We start from the raw sequence: 20702 nt of genomic DNA on the forward strand, positions 1-20702 counted from the left end.
GGACTACCGTACCGAGAAATGGCAGCCTGGAACTATCTGCACACGATTAGGACCACTGATGTATACCGTGGACATCGGAGGCAGCATAATAAGGCGCCATGCTGACCAAATCATCAAGTCATCCGAAAAGGGACAACCTACACCACCACTCTATACATCTAACGATGAAGTAGAGATACCCATATCTACCTCCGATCCGGTGATACTGGAGCCCGATGAACCCGACACTGGCCTTCAAGCCGAATCAGCCTTGCCAGAAGAACCTACTACACCACCAGAAACTACTACACCCCCGAGGCGTTATCCGGACCGAGTCAGGAAGCCTCCTGAGAGACTAACTTATAATTAATTAATACAGCAATGTATATTATTTTGCATATAACATGTAATTAATAATTACTTAAAATATGATGTACTAGTTAGCTAGAAGGGGAGGAATTGTGGTGTATGTGCCTTTAAGAGCCCCAGGTGTGCGTAATGCCGGTAATTGCCACTTGGGCTATATAAGCCTGTGTATTGTGTATATCCTTTAGAAACCCCCCCCCAGACTTGCTTAGTAAATACCTATGAACCAACTCCTGTCTTCAGTGTCTTTATCTACACACGGGCATTACAGGATGTTCTGGCTAAACAGGCCTGGTTGAGAAGTGTGCGGAGGACTATTCAAAAAGGGAAGCAGAAAATACAGTTTAGATATATTGGCCTTGGGGTGAGTGCAGCGCAGATTCACCAGACTGGTACCAGGGTTAAATTTCGAGGGAAGGTTGCATTAACTTGGCTTGTATTCCCTTAAGTTTAGAAGGTGGAGGGATGATCTGATTGAGGTGTTTAAAATTAATAAGGGATTTGATAGGGGAGAGAGAGAGAAACTATTTCCTCTGGTGGGGGGCGGTGGGGTGGGGGGGAAAGAGTCCAGAACAAGGGGACATAACCTTAAAATTAGAGCCAGGCTGTTCAGGGGTGATGTCAGGAAGCACTTCTTCACACAAAGGCTAGTGGAAATCTGGAACTCACACCCTCCCTTTCTGGCGCAAAAACACAAAAGGAAAAGTGGCCCAACCATGGCTAACAAAATAAATTAAGGATAGTATTAGATCCAAAAGAGGAGTCATATAAAGTTGCCAGAAAAAGTAGCAAGCCTGAGGAGTAGGAGCAGTTTAGAGTTCAGCAAAAAACAACCAAGAGATTGATTAAGAGGGGAAAAATAGTGTACGTGAGTAAACTTGCAAGGAACATAAAAGCAGACTGTAAAAACTTCTACAGGTAAAAAGAAAAAGATTAGTGAAGACAAATGTAGGTCCCTTACAGTCAGAAACGGGAGAATTTATAACGGGGAACAAGGAAATGGCAGAGCAATTAAACAAATACTTTGGTTCTGTCTTCACGGAAGAGGACACAAATAACTGCCCAGAAATGCTAGGGAACCAAGGGTCTAGTGAGAAGGAGGAATTGACGGAAATTAGTATTAGTAAAAAAATAGTGCTGGAGAAATTAATGGGACTGAAAGCTGATAAATCCCTAGGGCCTGATAATCTGCATCCCAGAGTACTAAAAGAGGTAGCCATGGAAATAGTGGATGCAATGGTTGTCATCTTCCAAAATTCTATAGATTATGGAACAGTTCCTGCAGATTGGAGGGTGGCAAATGTAACCCCACTATTTAAAAAAGGAGGGAGAGAGAAAACCGGGAACTACAGACCGGTTAGCCTAACATCAGTAGTAGGGAAAATGCTAGAGTCTAATATAAAGGATGTGATAACAGGACACTTAGAAAATATCAACGGGATTAGACAAAGTCAACATGGATTTATGAAAGGGAAATCGTGTTTGACAAACCTACTGGAGATTTTTGAGGATGTAACTGGTAGAATACACAAGGGAGAACCAGTGGATGTGGTGTATTTGGATTTTCAGAAGGCCTTTGATAAAGTCCCACATAAGAGGTTAGTGTGCAAAATTAAAGCACATGGGATTGGGGGTAATATACTGGCATGGATTGAAAATTGGTTAACAGACAGGAAACAGAGAGTAGGAATAAATGGGTCTTTTTCGGGGTGGCAGGCGGTGACTAGTGGGGTACTGCAGGGATCAGTGCTTGGGCCCCAGCTATTCACAATATACATCAATGATTTGGATGAGGGAACCAAATGTAATATTTCCAAGTTTGCCGACGACACAAAACTAGGTGGGATTATGAGTTGTGAGGAGGATGCAAAGAGGCTTCAAGGCAATTTAGTCAAGTTGAGTGAGTGGGCAAAGACATGGCAGATGCAGTATAACGTGAATAAATGTGAAGTTATCCTCTTCGGTAGGAAAAACAGAAAGACAGAGTATTATTTAAATGGTGATAGATTGGGAAATGCTGATGTACAAAGGGACCTGGGTGTCCTTGTACACCAGTCACTGAAAGCAAACATGCAGGTGCAGCAAGCAGTTAGGAAGGCAAATGGTATGTTGGCCTTCATTGCAAGAGGATTTGAGTACAGGAGCAAGGGTGTCTTACTACAGTTATACAGGGCTTGGTGAGACCACACCTGGAGTAGTGTGTGCAGTTTTGGTCTCCTTACCTAAGAAAGGATAGAAACATAGAAAAATAGGAGTAGGCCATTCGGCCCTTCAAGCCTACACTTGCCATAGATGGGAGTGCAGCGAAGGTTCACCAGCCTGATTCCTGGGATGGCAGGACTGTCGTATGAGGAGAGATTGGGTCGACTAGGCCTGTATTCACTAGAGTTTAGAAGAGTGAGAGGGGATCTCATTGAAACGTGTAAAATTCTGACAGGGCTAGACAGACTGGATGCAGGGAGGTTGTTTCCCCTGGCTGGGGGGTCTAGAACGAGGGGTCACAGTCTCAGGATACAGGGTGGAATGTTTAGGACTGAGATGAGGAGAAGCTTCTTCACTCAGAGGGTGGTGAACCTGTGGAATTCTCTACCACAGAAGGCTGTGGAGGCCAAGTTACTGAATATATTTGAGGAGATAGATAGATTTCTGGACACAAAAGGCATCAAGGGGTATGGGGAAGAGAGCGGGAATATGGTATTGAGATGGAGGATCAGCCACGATCATATTGAATGGTGGAGCAGGCTCGAAGGGCCGAATGGCCGACTCCTGCTCCTATTTTTCTATGTTTCAAAAAGGCTGTGGATGCTGGGGGGCAATTGGAGCTTTCAAGACCGAGGTGGATAGATTTTTGTGGGTAATGGTGTCGAGGGATATGGAGCAAAAGCAGGTAAATGGTGTCGAGCTACAGATCAGCCAAAGCTCTGACTGAATGGCGGAACACACTCAAGGGGCTGAATGGCCTCCTCCTGTTCCTATGAGGGAGCAAACATAGAAGATAGGAGCAGGAGTCGGCCATTCGGCCCCTCGAGCCTGCTCCACCATTCAATGAGATCATGGCTGATCATCCAAATTCAGTACCCTGTCCTTGCCTTCTCCCCATATCCCTTAATCCCTTTAGCCTTAAGAAATATATTCAACTCCTTCTTGAATATATTTAATGAATTGGCCTCTACTGCCTTCTGTGGTAGAGAATTCCACAGGTTCACCACTCTCTGGGTGAAGAAATTCCTCCTCATTTCTGTCCTAAATGGCTTACCCCTTATCCTTAGACTGTGACCCCTGGTTCTGGACTCCCCCATCGGGAACATCCTTCCTGCATCTAGTCTGTCCAGTCCTGTTAGAATTTTATAAGTTTCAATGAGATCCCCTCTCATTCTTCTAAACTCCAGCGAGTATAAGCCCAATCGACCCAATCTCTTCTCATACGTCATTCCTGCCATCCCAGGTATCAGCCTGGTGAATCTTCGCTGCACTCTCTCCATGGCAAGAACATCCTTCCTCAGATAAGGCGACCAAAACTGCACACAATACTCAAGGTGTGGTCTCACCAAAGCCCTGTACAACCGCAGCAAGACATCCTTGTTCCTGTACTCAAATCCTCTCGCTACGAAGGCCAACATACCATTTGCCTTCTTAACCGCCTGCTGCACCTGCATGCTTACCTTCAGCGACTGGTGCACAAGCTTCCCCTTCTCCCAATCTATTGCCATTCAGATAATAATCTGCCTTCCTGTTTTTGCCACCAAAGTGGATAACCTCGCATTTATCCACATTATACTGCATCTGCCATACATCTGCCCAATCACCCAACCTGTCCAAATTATACTGGAGTTTCTCGGCATCCTCCTCACAGCACACATGCCCACCCAGCTTTGTGTCGTCTGCAAGCTTGGAGATATTACATCTAGTTCCCTCGTCTAGATCATTAATATTTATTGTGAATAGCTGGTGTCCTAGCACCGATCCCTGCGGTACCCCACTAGTCACTGCCTGCCACTCAGAAAAAGACCCGTTTATTCCAACTCTTTGCTTCCTGTCTGCCAACCAGTTCTCTATCCATCTTCTCTAAGCCTTCCCCTTCATCATCTAATCGTACAGCGGGACGTAATTTCAAGGCAATTTATACAGTTATACAGATGGGCTGCAGCTGATGACAGAGGCTGCCTCTGGGCTCACTTTACCCCTATTGTAGATGCCATGTAGTCTGCGCACATCTCTGCAAAGTCACGGCTCAGCACTCCGTAATACAACCCATAAAACAGAAGCGACACTCCAAAGTCCATTCCATCTTCTGGCTTTATTCTGCGAGGAAAAAGACGACAAACAGAAATCCTGTCAAACGCAATTCCTGGACACTTGAGTGAAGTTCAAGGAAGAACGAACTCTCAGTTATACAGTGCCTTTCACCACTTCAGGATGTCCCAAAGCTCTACATTTAATGAAGTACTTTTTGAAGTGTAGTCATTCTTGTAATCTAGGGAGCGTGTGTAATTTAAGTTAGCATGTGTCTGATAAGAACATAAGAATTAGGAGCGGGAGTCGGCCATTCGGCCCCTCGAGCCTACTCCGCCATTCAATAAGATCATGGCTGATCATCGACCTCAACTCCACTTTCCTGCACCATCCCCATATCCCTTGATTCCCTTAATATTCAAAATCTATCGATCTCTGTCTTGAATATACTCAACGACTGAGCATCCACAGCTCTCTGGGGTAGAGAATTTAAGATTCACAACCCTTTGAGTGGAGAAATTTCTCCTCTTCCCAGTCCTAAATGGCCGACCCCTTATCCTGAGACTGTGACCCCTGGTTCTAGACTCTCCAGCCAGGGGGAAACAACCTCTCAGCATCTACCCTGTCAATCCCCCTCAGAATTTTATACGTTCAACGCTCCTGTGAAAACCGTGGGACTTTTCAACTACGCTGAAGGTGCTATATAAATGCATGCTGTTGCTGATCTACCTGCGCGGGTGTGTGAACAGGGCGCAAGTTCTTTAAGTTTAGTTAAGTGAGTTGTGCCTTTACAGGGAGAGGCTGTGCATGCCATATCTGTCAAATAGAAACTCTACCCGTGTATCTATTTACGTTGAATTTGAATGAATTAACACTAACTGCTTCCACTGTCTCCCTAGGGAGTCTGTTCCATTGATTGACCACTCACTCGCTGAAATATTGTTTCTGCAGATTAGTTTTCAAATAATAACCCCTCAACTCTTTGTGCGTCTTGGGCTGGGTGTGGGTGGAGGGTTGGCGGCTGTGGAAAGAAAGACTTACATTTATATAGCATCTTTCATGACCTCGGGGGGGGGGGGCACGGTGGCACAGTGGTTAGCACTGTTGCCTCACAGCGCCAGGGACCCGTGTTCAAATCCGGCCTCGGGCGACTGTCTGTGTGGAGTTTGCACATTCTCCCCGTGTCTGCGTGGGTTTCCTCCGGGTGCTCCGGTTTCCTCCCACAGTCCAAAGATGTGCGGGTTAGGTTGATTTGGCTATGATAAATTGACCCTTAGTGTTAGGGGATTAAATACGTGGGGTTACGGGGATAGGGTGGGATATGTGTCGGTGCAGGCTCGATGGGCCGAAATGGCCTCTATCTGCACTGTGGGGATTCTGTGACTCAGCACGTCCCAACGTGCTTTACAGCCAATTTGCGCACAGCAAGCTCCCACAAACAGCAATATGATAATGACCAGATAATCTGCTTTTCAGTGATGTTGGTTGAGGGATAAATATTGGCCAAGACACCAGTGATAACTCACCGGCTCCTCTTCGAAATAGTGGCATGGGATCTTTCATGTCCACCCGAGAGGGCAGACGGAGCCTCGGATTAATGTCTCATCAGAAAGGCGGCACCTCCGACAATGCAGCACTCCCTCAGTACTGCACTGGGAGTGTCAGCCTGGATTATGTGCTCAAGTCTCTGGAGTGGGACTTGAACCCACAACCTTCTGACTCAGAGGCGACAGTGCCGCCCACTGAGCCACGGCTGACACAGCAAGACATAGCTGGTGCGAGGATGGAAGAATATTCCGAGTTTTGATTACCCTTTGGGAATCAGGGCTTATTTATGCATTACTTCCCATCCAGGTATTAAGCAGCCTCCTGCACCTCTCCCCTCTCGTTCCACTGCATGTTCAGCGGCCTGCCCTTCAGGCATTTCAGTCCAACTCAGAGGAAGAATAGAAAAACAGAGTATTTTTTTAAATGGTGAGAAACTATTAAATGTTGGTGCTCAGAGAGATTTAGGTGTCCTCGGACAGGTTAGTACGCAGGTACAGGAAGGCAAATGGCATGTTGGCCTTTATTGCAAGGGGCTTGGAGTACAAGAGTAAGGAAGTCTTGCTACAATTGTACAGGGCTGTGGTGAGGCCACACCTGGAGTACTGTGCACAGTTTGGTCTCCTTATCTAAGGAAGGATATACTTGCCTTGGAGGCGGTGCAACAAAGGTTCACTAGATTGATTCCTGGGATGAGAGGGTTGTCCTATGAGGAGAGATTGTGTAGAATGGGCCGATACTCTCTGGAGTTTAGAAGAATGAGAGGTGATCTCATTGAAACATACAAGATTCTGAGGGGGATTGACAGGGTCGATGCTGAGAGGATGTTTCCCCCTGGCTGGAGAGTCTAGAACCAGGGGTCACAGTCTCAGGATAAGGGGTCGGCCATTTAGGACTGAGATGAGGAGGAATTTCTTCACTCAGAGGGGGGTGAATCTTTGGAATTCTCTACCCCAGAGGGCTGTGGAGGCTCAGTCGTTGAGTATATTCAAGGCTGAGATCGATAGATTTTTGGACTCTAGGGGAATCGAGGGATATGGGGATCGGGCGAGAAAGTGGAGTTGAGGTCGATGATCAGCCGTGATCTTATTGAATGGTGGAGCAGGCTCGAGGGGCCGTGTGGCCGACTCCTGCTCCTACTTCTCATGTTCTTATGACCTCTAACACCTCTGCATTGCGACTTCTCCCGCACCGTTCAAGTCCTCTCGCCTGACTTTTCTCTATGTTCGCTTTCCCCTCTGTGACCCACCAGCGATTGATTGCATTTTCAATTTCACAACAATTCCGATGGAACCAATTAGACGAGGGGGAGGGGGGGGGGGGGGGGGAATCATTTGGAACCGGAAGCACAGAGTTTCCCAGGTTCTCCGAGACGCCTCTCCCCCATGTGGCTGTCTGTATTGAGCTGTAGCAGCTGTGCCACGTATCAATAGAAAATGCTTACACCAGGCACAAGCAGCTCCATCTGCAGGCTGGGTGGCTTCATTACAGTGGCAGTGTTAAGATGGAAAAGAATCCCCGACAAATTACTTGGAACTTACAGCACAGAAACAGGTCATTCAACCCAACTGGTCCGTGCCGGTGTTGATGCTCCACACGAGCCTCCTCCCCACCTTACTTCATCTCACCCCATCAGCATATCCTTCTATTCCTTCCATGCACTTATCCAGCTTCCCCTTAAATGCCTCGATACTATTCGCCTCAACCACTCCCTGTGGTGGCGAGTTCCACATTCTCACCACTCTCTGGGCAAAGAAGTTTTCCTGAATTCCCGATTGGATTTATTAGTGACTATCTTATATTTATATCTCCTGTGTGAGGTGTCCAAAATCATGAGGGGTTTTGATGGAGTAAATAAGGAGAAACTGTTTCCAGTGGCTGAAGGGTCGGTAACCAGAGGACACAGATTTAAGGTGATTGGCAAAAAAACCAGAGGGGACCTGAGGAAACATTGTTTTTACGCAGCGAGTTGTTGTGATCTGGAATGCGCTGCCTGAAAGGGCGGTGGAAGCAGATTCAATAGTAACTTTCAAAAGAGAATTGGATAAATACTTGAAGGGAAAATATTTGCAGGGCTGTGGGGAAAGGGCAGGGGGGAGTGAGACTAATTGGAGAGCTCTTTCAAAGAGCCGGCACAGGCACGACAGGCCGAATGGCCTCCTCCTGTGCTGCATCATTCTGTGATTCTATTTAGGGGCTCCCCCCACAAATGGAAACATTTCCTCTACGCCTACCCAGTCAAACCCTTTCATAATTTTAAAGACCCCTATCAGGTCACCCCTCTGCCTTCTCTTTTCTAGAGAAAAAGAGCCCCAGCCTGTTCAGTCTTTCCTGATGAGGTATAACCAATCAGTTCTGGCTATCATCCTTGTAAATCTTTATTGCGCCTCCTCCAGTGCCTCAGATTGTTAATGCTGGAAATCTGAAATAATTGCTGATCCATTAGCAGGTATGAAAGGCAAAGCTCGGGTGTAGACGCTTCGTCAGAACCGGTCCCAAGGGTCTCCACCCAAATAATCACCTAATCTTTTCACTTTCCGAATGCCACATACAGGAAACTCTCGATTTACCGGCACCCAAACAACCAGAAATCTCGGTTAACCGGCAAAATTCAGGAGTAGGTTCAGTTAAGCTTTTTCTTCATATTAGTGGCCGTTTCTTGATTCTTGGCTGTGTAATCGGGGGTTCCTGCACTTGTTGCTAAGCAACAGGGACGCTTGGTCTGCGGCCGGGGTTCTTGCAGCTGTTGCTAAGCAACAGGGAAGCCTGGATTTGTGGCTGTGTACGGGGCTCTCGTACCTTTTAACTATAACTCTCTGTAATCCGGACTTTTTGATAAACCGGCACCACGCCGGTGCCGGATAAAAAAAAGAGTTTCCTGTAGTTACATAGAGTCTGCAGCACAGAAACAGAAGCCGCCTCCCACCCCTCTTCATCTCACCCGAGCAACATATCCTTCTGGAATGCTTTGCAGACCTGCTGTCTGTTTCATGAGAACATAAAAAATAGGAGCAGGAGTCGCCCCCTCGAGCCTGCTCCGCCATTCAATAAGATCATCTGCCTCAACTCCACTTTCCTGCCCCATAACCCTGGATCCCCCTCGAGTCCAAAAAATTATCGATCTCCGCCTTGAACATTTCCAGCATCGTCTGGTTTACACGTAGCTCGATGAGAGAGTCCTACTTCCCTAAGCTGGGCTCGGCGCGCCTTGCCGAATCCCGAATGCATTGTGGTTACTCTGCCACCGCAGATCAAGATGTCGTGGGGCTCACTTTTCTTTTGTTTACATAATTGAACAGTTGAGCGACTCTCAATTGTTTCATCAGAAATCAGTGGACTGTGGAAACACTGGTTGGAGAAAGGACAGTTCTGATTGCACGAGGACTACTGGAAAACACATCCATAGAATCTCACAGCACAGAAGGGGGCCATTCGGCCCATCGTGCCGGTGCCGGCTCTCTGAAAGAGCTCTCCAATTAGTCCCACTCCCTCTGCTCTTTCCCCACAGCCCTGCAAATTTTTCCTAGTCGAGTATTTATCCAATTCCCCTTTTGAAAGTTACTACTGAATCTGCTCCCACCGCCCTTTCAGGCAGCGTATTCTAGATCACAACAACTTGCTGCGTAAAATAATTTCTCATCTCCCCTCTGGTTCGTTTGCCAATTATCTTAAATCTGTGTCCTCTGGTTACCAACCCTCCTGCCACTGGAAACAGTTTCTCCTTATTTACTCGATCAAAAACCCTCATGATTTTGATCACCTCTATTAAATCTCCCTTCAACCTTCTCTGCTCCAAGAAAAACCCCAGTTTCTCTAGTCTCTCTGTGTAACTGAAGTCGCTCATCCCTAGTATTCAAAATTCCCGTTAAAAATTGCAATTCATAAATTTAAGACCAGGAAAAGCTGTGAATTTCTGTAGGTCCCAGGGATGCTTGAGCCTGCGAGCACTTGACTTTTGCATATACCGAGAAGACAGTGTGACGCGGTGGGTTAACGCAATCACCTGTCACCTCTGGGTCCACTCTCTCTGTAAGGGCCCTATGGGTAAAGGAGTCGAGTTCCGACTGTCTGGGTGCTCACAGCACAACCTTTCACTTAATTTAGCAACGACTGGTCTGGCGACGGGTGATTTTAAACAAAAGTCTTCGTACTCTTGATATGGCCGTCGCTGGCGAGGCCGGCATTTATTGCCCGTTCCTGTGAAGGTGGCGGTGGGCCCTCCCCTTGAACCGCTGCAGTTTGTGAGGTGATGGTGCTCCCACTGTGGTGTTTGATGAGGAAAACATAGAAACATAGAAGATAGGAGGAGTAGGCCATTCGGCCCCTCGAGCCTGCTCCACCATTCAATGAGATCATGGCTGATCATCCAAGTTCAGTACCCTGCCCCTGCCTTCTCCCCATATCCCTTTAGCCTTAAGAAATATATCCAACTCCTTGAATATATTTAATGAATTGGCCTCCACCGCCCTCTGTGGCAGAGAATTCCACAGGTTCACCACTCTCTGGGTGAAGAAATTCCTCCTCATCTCAGTCCTAACTGGCTTACCCCTTATCCTTAGACTGTGACCCCTGGTTCTGGACTCCCCGGCCATCGGGAACATCCTTCCTGCATCTAGTCTGTCTAGTCCTTTTAGAATTTTATAAGTTTCAATGAGATCCCCTCTCATTCTTCTAAACTCCAGCGAGTGTAAGCCCAATTGACCCAATCTCTCCTCATACGTCATTCCTGCCATCCCAGGTATCAGCCTAGTGAATCTTCGCTGCACTCCCTCCATGGCAAGAACATCCTTCTTCAGATAAGGCGACCAAAACTGCACACAATACTCAAGGTGCGGTCTCACCAAGGCCCTGTACAACTGCAGCAAGACATCCTTGTTCCTGTACTCAAACCCTCTCGCTACGAAGGCCAACATACCATTTGCCTTCTTAACCGCCTGCTGCACCTGCATGCTTACCTTCAGCGACTGGTGCACAAGGACACCCAGGTCTCATTGCACTTTCCCTTCTCCCAATCTATTGCCATTCAGATAATAATCTGCCTTCCTGTTTTTGACACCAAAGTGGATAACCTCGCATTTATCCACGTTATATTGCATCTGCCATGCTTATGCCCAATCACCCAACCTGTCCAAATCATCCTGGAGTTTCTCAGCATCCTCCTCACAGCACACACGCCCACCCAGCTTTGTCTCGTCTGCAAACTTGGAGATATTACATCTAGGAATTCCAGGATTTTGACCTAGCAACATTGCGGTGCAGAGTTGCAGCAACTTTGCTTTGCATCTTGCCTGAAGATCACCAGCAGTGCTCAATCTAGACGGTGGATCTCCAGAATAGAAAAGTGTTCCGTTCCCTCGCACTAACATTCCTGCTTTTGACAAGAGCAAAATTCCCTCCCACCCGTTTATTGTTCAAGTGCTTGTCCTGGCAACCCGCGTTTAGATTTTTAAAAAAACATTAAATGTGAATACTCTTACCTAAATAATAAGTTTATACCGAAGAGGGTGAACATTACTCCAACATAGCCCACGATCCCAGTGGCGTAGCTCAGTTTGTAAAGTAGGAGAAACCATTTATAAACCAGCCTGCAACGACAGAAAAAACAGAGACAATGTGTAAAAGGACATAAGAACATAGGAACAGGAGGAGGCCGTTCAGCCCCTCGAGCCTGTTCTGCCATTCAATGGCTGATCTGTGACCTAACTCCATATACCCGCCTTTGGTCCATATCCCTCAATACCTTTGGTTAACAAAAGTCTATCAATCTCAGATTTAAAATTAACAATTGATCTATCAATTGCCATTTGCCGAAGAGAGTTCTAACTTCTACCACCCTGTGTGTGTAGAAGTGTTTCCTAATTTCACTCCTGAAAGGTCGGGCTCTAATTTTAAAACTTTGTCCCCTAGCCCTAGAATCCCCAACCAACGGAAATAGCTTCTCTCTCTCTCCCCTAATACGTGGCCAAGATATTCAAACATGGAAAACTGTATCAGAGAATTTATAAACTCTGATGTGAAATGAGCTGGGGTGTCTCAGGTTCTGAGTGGGCAAGAACACAAGACTGCTTCTAACTGATGTGCTGATGGGGCGAGATGAAGTAGAATGGGAGGAGGCTGGTGTGGAGCATAAATACCGGCATGGACCAGATGGCCTGTTTCTGTGCTGTAAATTCTATGCAAGGCTATGTAACTAATAATTAGATAGCAGGGCAAATTGGACATAGCCATTCTGATCCAACATGGGGTGCTGTTCAGAGGTCGAGGCACAGGATCCGGCAGTGCAGTGCTCCCTCAGTACTGCCCCTCCGACAGTGCAGCATTCCCTCAGTACTGGCCCTCCGACAGTGCAGCACTCCCTCAGTACTGCCCCTCCTACAGTGCGGTGCTCCCTCAGTACTGCCCCTCCGACAGTGCGGCGCTCCCTCAGTACTGCCCCTCCGACAGTGTGGCGCTCCCTCAGTGCCGCCCCTCCGACAGTGCGGCGCTCCCCCAGTGCCGCCCCTCCGACAGTGCGGCGCTCCCTCAGTACTGCCCCTCCGACAGTGCGGCGCTCCCTCAGTACTGCCCCTCCGACAGTGCGGCACTCCCTCAGTACTGCCCCTCCGACAGTGCGGCGCTCCCTCAGTGCCGCCCCTCCGACAGTGCGGCGCTCCCTCAGTACTGCCCCTCCGACAGTGCGGCGCTCCCTCAGTACTGCCCCTCCGACAGTGCGGCACTCCCTCAGTACTGCCCCTCCAACAGTGCAGCGCTCCCTCAGTACTGCGCTCCCTCAGTACTGCACTGGGAGTGTAAGCCTGGATTGTGTGCCTGGGTGGAAGTCAGTTGAACATCCATAGCTGAAACGGAAAGATGGTTCAAAGGGTAGGATTCCCCGCAGCAGGTTTGTCTTATTCGCCGAGCACATTACCTGGGCGTCGTTCTTTCCAGTGGCTTCCGCGTTGCCCGGAATGTAATAAAGGCCGTGATTATCGAGAACAGCACCCAGATCACCAGGAACCTCCACCAGTGTAGCTTAGCTGTGAAATAGAGGGGCACAACCCACATCTGGAACAGCGTCACCAGCTGCAAGAGATCAAAAATACAGGCTTAACACTGCGCGCTCACACATAATGCACACCTGTGAACAGGAGCCATAAGGAACCCTAGTTTGTGGAGACACGTCATGACTTTGATCTCATTGGCCTGGGTCGTATCCCAGAGGTGAAAGAGCAGTGTGCTAACAATGAATTGGTAGAGAAGGCATTCCAAGCTTGTCCCAGCCTGTCACCCTGCTGTCTCCTGTGTCTCCGCTGTACCTGACAGATTACGCCAGGCACTGATAAACCCCCGATTTGCTATCTGATTTGAATTTGTTATTCACTAGTTTATATTTCACAAGATAATTACAGATGAGAAAAGGCAATTAGGGAATTTTTTAATTCGTTCATGGGATGTGATGTATGAAAAGAGATTGGGTCGATTGGGCTTATATTCGCTAGAGTTTAGAAGAATGAGAGGGGATCTCATTGAAACTTATAAAATTCTAACAGGACTAGACAGACTAGATGCAGGAAGGATGTTCCCGATGGTCGGGGAGTCCAGAACCAGGGGTCACAGTCTAAGGATAAGGGGTAGGCCATTTAGGGCAGAGATGAGGAGGAATTTCTTCACCCAGAGAGTGGTGAACCTGTGGAATTCTCTACCACAGAAGGCAGTGGAGGCCAATTCATTGAATATATTCAAGAAGGAGTTGGATATATTTCTTAAGGCTAAAGGGATCAAGGGATATGGGGAGAAGGCAGGGACAGGGTACTGAATTTGGATGATCAGCCATGATCTCATTAAATGGCGGAGCAGGCTCGAGGGGCCGAATGGCCCACTCCTGCTCCTATCTTCTATGTTTCTATACGGGGATTGTGGAGTCTCTGAAAAATCTAGAGGAACAGCACAGGACTGGGGGAACGGTTTCACCAGCGCCCCGAGGGTGTGAACACCTGGGCTCCTCTTTCTACCTCTCCGCGATTTTGCCCCTGGGCCTTGGTTGCCCATTCGTGCCTTGATGGAATCAACCCTCTTGGGACTTCCTATTATCACTTGTTATTCTCACAACTCTAGACAAGGAACACCTCAGCAGCACTGAACATATTCATATAGGCCCTGGAATGATTCTACATTTTTGTTTTGCAAATCTTTTCAGTCACATTGTACAATGCGTAGTCTAAACAGCCCGTGCTCCCTCACACACTGTTCTAGGTCTTTCGTTATTCATTCTTGGGATGTGGGTGCTGCTGGCAAGGCCGGCATTTATTGCCCATCCTTAACTGCCCTTAACTAAGAGGCTTGGCTGGGTCACGTCAGAGGACAGTTAAGAGTCAACCACGTTGTTGTGGCACTGGAGTCACATATAGGCCCAGACCGGGCAAGGACGGCAGGTTTCCTTCCCTAAAGGGGTATTAACAACAATCCGACAGCTTCACGGTCACTTTTACTGATGCGGATAGGAACAGGAGGAGGCCATTGAGCCCCTTGATCCTGTCCCACCATTCAATTAGATCATGGCTGATCTGTATCTTAACTCAGAACTGGTCATGGTAGACGCTGCCACCTTCGCCATAGATGGAAGATTAAAGCATCCCCATCAGGCGACTGTGGAACTCCTAATCAGACCCTGGAGCACATCATTGAGCACTGCCCTCAGAGGAAATTCGCAGGCAGCCTACAGGATATCCACACTGTTGCACCGGAAGCTTTGGCCTGGATATCTGACTTAGGTATTGACATTTCATTTGCTTTGCTACAACCATAAAGAAGAATACGACTCCATCGACCTGCCTTGGTTCCGTTACCTTTACCCAACTATCAATTTCAATGTTGAAATTTCCAATTGACCCCCAGCCTCAACAGCTTTTTGGGGGGGAGTTTTCCAGATTTCCACTACCCTTTGTGTGAAGAGGAACTTCCTGACATCACCCCTGAACGGCCTGGCTCTGATTTTAAGGTTATATTCCCCATTGTTCTGGACTCCCCCCACCAGAGGAAATAGTTTCTCTCTATCTATCCTATCAAATCCTTTAATCATTTTAAACACCTCAATTAGATCACCCCTTAATCTTCTAAACTCGGGAATACATAGAAACATAGAAGATAGGAGCAGGAGTAGGCCGTTCGGCCCCTCGAGCCCGCTCCACCATTCAATGCGATCATGGCTGATCATCCAAATTCAGTACCCTGTCCCTGCCTTCTCCCCATATCCCTTGATCCCTTTAGCCTTAAGAATTATATCCAACTCCTTCTTGAATATATTTAATGAATTGGCCTCAATTGTCTTCTGTGGTAGAGAATTCCACAGGTTCACCACTCTCTGGGTGAAGAAATTCCTCCTCATCTCAGTCCTAAATGGCTTACCCCTTATCCTTAGACTGTGACCCCTGGTCCTGGACTCCCCGACCATCGGGAACATCCTTCCTGCATCTAGTCTGTCTAGTCCTGTTAGAATTTTATAAGTTTCAATGAGATCCCCTCTCATTCTTCTAAACCCAATCGACCCAATCTCTCCTCATACATCATTCCTGCCATCCCAGGTATCAGTCTGGTGAATCTTCGCTGCACTCCCTCCATGGCAAGAACATCCTTCCTCAGATAAGGCGACCAAAACTGCACACAATACTCAAGGTGCGGTCTCACCAAGGCTCTGTACAACTGCAGCAAGGCATCCTTGCTCCTGTACTCGAACCCTCTCGCTACGAAGGCCAACATATCATTTGCCTTCTTAACCACCTGCTGCACTTGCATGCTTACCTTCAGCGACTGGTGCACAAGAACACCCAGGTCTCGTTGCACTTCCCCTTTTCCCAATCTATTGCCGTTCAGATAATAATCTGCCTTCCTGTTTTTGACACCAAAGTGGATAACCTCGCATTTATCCACATTATACTGCATCTGCCATGCTTCTGCCCAATCACCCAACCTGTCCAAATCATACTGGAGTTTCTCTGCATCCTCCTCACAGCACACATGTCCACTACAAGCCACAGTCTGGGCAACCCGCCCTCATAATTTAACCCTTTCAGCCCCGGTATCATTCTGGTGAATCTGCGCTGCTCCCCCTCCGAGGCCGATATATCCTTCCTGAGGTGCGAGGCCCTGAACTGAACCCAGTGACTCCAGATGTGACCTGACCAGGGCTCAGTACAGCTGAAGCATAACTTCCGCCCCTTTGTATTCCAGCCCTCAAGATAAAAGCAAACTTTTAATTTCCAGATTAAAAAAAAAAAAATCAGAATTCAAATTCTCAAGCTGCCCATGGTGGGATTTGGACTCTTGCTCTCTGATATAACCGCTATGCCGATTGAAAGAAATACACCCTTACATTGTAGGACCTGGTGTGTCTCTGCTTCCACTGGACCAGAAGAATCTGTGCCATCACCAAGGTAACGATGAGAATGAGCACCATCTCTGCGTGCATCGCCTCGTGCCCGCGATGTTTGGCATGCATCCGCGCATGTTCCACCCTGAAATAAAACACAATGCGGTAAATAGGAGGAGGCCATTCAGCCCCTCGAGCCGTTCCTCCATTCTACGAGATCATGGCTGATCTGCATCTTAACTCCATCTACCCACCTTGGTTCCGTAACCCTTAATATCCTTTCCCAACAAAAAAATGGCCAATCTCAGTTTTGACATTTTCAATTGTCCCTCAGCCTTTTGGGGGGGGAAGAGAGTTCCAGACTTCCACCACCCTTTGTGTGAAGAAGTGCTTCCTGACATCACCCCTGAACGGCCTGGCTCTAATTTTAAGGTTCTGCCCCCTTGTTCTGGACTCCCCCCCACCAGAAGAAATAGTTTCTCTCTCTCGACCCGATCAACTCCTTTAATCATCTTAAACACCTTGATCAGATCATCCTTTATTCTTCTATACTCAAGTCTATGCAACCTGTCCTCGTAATAAATAAATTAACCAAGGAATTCTGGGGTTCCAGTAGGTTACATATCCCAGGGCACTATTTCGAAGAAGAGCAGGGGAGTTCTCCCCAGTGTCCTGGCCAACACTTATCCCTCAACCAACATCACCAAAAAACAGATTATCTGGTTATTATTGTTGGACATCCTGGAGAGATGCATGTTGGACATCTTGGGGAGTTAAGGGTTAACAGTGGAACTTCTTTGTATTTTAAAGCCACAGGTTTTCCGATATAAACAGGGTGACTTTGAAGTGTCATAAAAGGAATGCATTGTTTGTTTTCTGAGATGTAAAGTGCTTGTGTAAGGGAATAAGTGTTAGTAACGAGGTCACGCATGAATGGTTAATGTTTATTTTCAGGGTAATAAACATGGGAAGTAGGTATCCGTTAGATACAAACAGCAATTGGTCAAAGATGCTCAAAAATGTTAGGTCACGAAGTCTCGTGTAGGGGACATGGCTCGGAGGTAAACAATTGCAAACTTTAGACAGTCTGTTTTCAGAGGATTTGGGAAATAGGTACGTCATTTTGACATTTTCCTTTGATGTAGTCAAAATATGGTGTATAAAGGATTATGGTTTTCAACAGTTTGTCAGAGTGTGCTCGAAATATACAGAAACCGGGAAAGGGCGCTCTCTCTATGCAGCAAGACTGATCACCTTTACTGTGCATCAATAAAGTCTGTTCTGTATACTCCACTACAAAGTCTCGCGCTTACTCGAAATGTGTTACTGTGAACCAGAGCAGAAAGGAAGTTCTCGGCAGGCCAGACAGCATCCGTGGAGAAAGAAACAACATTAACGTTTCAGGTCATAGAGTTTTTTTACAGCACAGAAAGAGGCCCTTCGACCCTTCATCAGAACTGGTCCCAGACCTGAAAGGTTAACTCGGTTTCTCTCTCCACGGATGCTGCCTGGCCTGCTGAGTATTTCCAGCATTTTCTGTTATTTCAGATTTCCAGCATCCGCAGTATTTTGCTATTGTATTAGAGAAAGGAAGTTGACTGCTTAACAATTATTACATCGCTGCTTGTGGGAGCTCACTGTGCGCAAATTGGCTGCTGCGTTTCCTACATTACAACAGTGACCACACTTCAAAAAGTACTTCATTGGCTGTAAAGCACTTTGGTTGTCCTGAGGTTGTGAAAGGCGCTATAGAAATGCAAGTCTTCTCTTTTTTTATATCCAGGAGGCTGGAATCCAGTGCAGACTGTGCTACAAACAGCCCACTTCAATCATTGCAGGAACTCCTGGTCATGCCCAGAAAGAACAGAGAAGCCAAAACGGTGCAATGTTAATGTGTAAAATGTGCTGTAGATTTGTAAACACAAAATAGAAAATATACTTGGATTTATGTAACACTTTTCATGACCTGAGGTCGTCACAGTCAATGAAGTACTTTTTGTGGTGTAGCACCTGTTGTAATGTAGGAAGCGCGGCAGCCAATTTGCACACAGCAAGATCCCACAAACAGCAATGTAATAAATGGCTAGACAAGGATGTCTTGCTGCAGTTGTACAGGGCCTTGGTGAGACCGCACCTTGAGTATTGTGTGCAGTTTTGGTCGCCTTATCTGAGGAAGGGTGTTCTTGCCATGGAGGGAGTTCAGCGAAGATTCACCAGACTGATACCTGGGATGTCAGGAATGACGTATGAGGAGAGATTGGGTCGATTGGGCTTATATTCGCTGGGAGTTTAGAAGAATGAGAGGGGATCTCATTGAAACTTATAAAATTCTAACAGGACTAGACAGACTAGATGCAGGAAGGATGTTCCCGATGGCGGGGGAGTCCAGAACCAGGGGTCACAGTCTAAGGATAAGGGGTAAGCCATTTAGGACAGATGAGGAGGAATTTCTTCACCCAGAGAGTGGTGAACCTGTGGAATTCTCTAGCACAGAAGGCAATGGAGGCCAATTCATTAAATATATTCAAGAAGGAGTTAGATATATTTCTTAAGGCTAAAGGGATCAAGGGATATGGGGAGAAAGCAGGGACAGGGTACTGAATTTGGATGATCAGCCATGATCTCATTGAATGGCGGAACAGGCTCGAGGGGCCGAATGGCCTACTCCTGCTCCTATCTTCCATGTTTCTATAATCTGATTTAGTGAAGTAGGCCGAGGGATAGGTTTTGGGATAAACATATTAAAAGCACAGAAGCCCAGACAGTGGGGGTACCAGCCCCTGATCATCTGGATCTCAAGACCATCTTCATGTCCTGAAAATGCATTTCAATAATTACACTATAATTTTCTTTTAAACTGCATCAAAAAGATTTTAAATTTTTTTTTTTTTTTTTTTAAATAAAAGGTAGCAACTTGAATCCGTTCAAGAAAGGTCGAGTCTTCCCCAGCCTGCACGTACAAATTCTAAAACCTGTATATTGTCGCCATGGCAACTCTTTCACTTCCTATAGGAAGTCTAATATTTACCATGGTAACAGAGTGTTTCAGTGGCAAGTAACAGTCACAACATTATATTTATACCTAAAAAGGGAGAAATGACCTTTAGGCATTAAGATAGACCGCAATAACGTATTGCAGCATTAATTATGTTACAGCCGAGTGGGTTAAACAGTGCATTGTCATGGCAGTGTCAGCCATGGCTCAGTGGGCAGCACGCTCACTCAGAGTCAGAAGGTTGTGGGTTCAAGTCCCACTCCAGTGACTTGAGCACAAAAATCTAGTCTGACACTCCAGTGCAGTACTGAGGGAGCGCTGCACTGTCGGAGGGGCAGTACTGAGGGAGCGCCGCACTGTCGGAGGGGCGGTACTGAGGGAGCGCTGCACTGTCGGAGGGGCAGTGCTGAGGGAGTGTCGCACTGTCGGAGGGGCGGTACTGAGGGAGCGCCGCACTGTCGGAGGGGCAGTGCTGAGGGAGCGCCGCACTGTCCGATGGGCAGTACTGAGGGAGCGCCGCACTGTCGGAGGGGCGGTACTGAGGGAGCGCCGCACTGTCGAAGGGGCAGTGCTGAGGGAGCGCCGCACTGTCGGAGGGGCAGTGCTGAGGGAGCGCTGCACTGTCGGAGGGGCAGTACTGAGGGAGCGCCGCACTGTCGGCGTGTCAGCACTGAGGGAGCGTCGCACTGTCGGAGGGGCAGTACTGAGGGAGCGCCGCACTGAGGGAGCGCCGCACTGTCGGAGGGGCAGTACTGAGGGAGTGCCGCACTGTCGGCTGTAAAGTGCTTCGGGAAGTGCTGAGGTCATGAAAGGTGCTATAGAAATGCAAGTCTGTATTTTTTTCTCTCTCCGCACAGCTGTAGGTCCCAGGGCTCCATCCCGGGTCTGCACTGAGTTCGCAGATCTCAGCAGTAAGGGCTTGGGCTCAGCACCCCTGGGCTAGGGTGGGGTCCTGCTGCTGGTTCAGTGTCCCCTGTCGGGCACTGGGCTGGGCCACAACAAACGCCCCCACCCCCCCACCCAGTCAAATATTCACTGTCTAGGGTTACGGATGAAGGATGTCCACTTGGGCAGAAGGAGTCACACCTTCAGGGAGGAAATAAAAATACTTTGTTTTTTTTTTTACAAGCTACTCTCTGAAACGTACTGCTTGCAGATTTGCTGCAAATTTATTCCCAGCCAAGAAGTCTACCAACAGTTCAGGTTCACTCACACAGGGTGGCCCTTTGGCCGAGAGGC

At 47.5% G+C, this 20702-nt stretch overlaps 1 protein-coding gene across 3 annotated transcripts in view; it reads right to left on the minus strand.

Moving 5' to 3' along the window:
- LOC147112169 (E3 ubiquitin ligase RNF121) overlaps nucleotides 1–20702 on the minus strand; it is a 53936-nt gene that overhangs the window by 24613 nt on the left and 8621 nt on the right. For all 3 annotated transcript variants that reach the window (XM_085999789.1, XM_085999788.1, XM_085999790.1), the window contains 4 exons: nucleotides 16472–16613; nucleotides 13031–13185; nucleotides 11601–11708; nucleotides 4527–4647 (listed from right to left, as the gene is read on the minus strand). In XM_085999789.1, coding sequence (XP_085855915.1) covers nucleotides 4527–4647; nucleotides 11601–11708; nucleotides 13031–13185; nucleotides 16472–16613 — 526 coding nt within the window. The remainder of the gene's footprint in view (nucleotides 1–4526; nucleotides 4648–11600; nucleotides 11709–13030; nucleotides 13186–16471; nucleotides 16614–20702) is intronic.

Source organism: Somniosus microcephalus, chromosome 10, assembly GCF_052327205.1.
Source record: "Somniosus microcephalus isolate GS21.2 chromosome 10, FLI_Smic_1.0, whole genome shotgun sequence".
Lineage (NCBI taxonomy): Eukaryota > Metazoa > Chordata > Chondrichthyes > Squaliformes > Somniosidae > Somniosus > Somniosus microcephalus.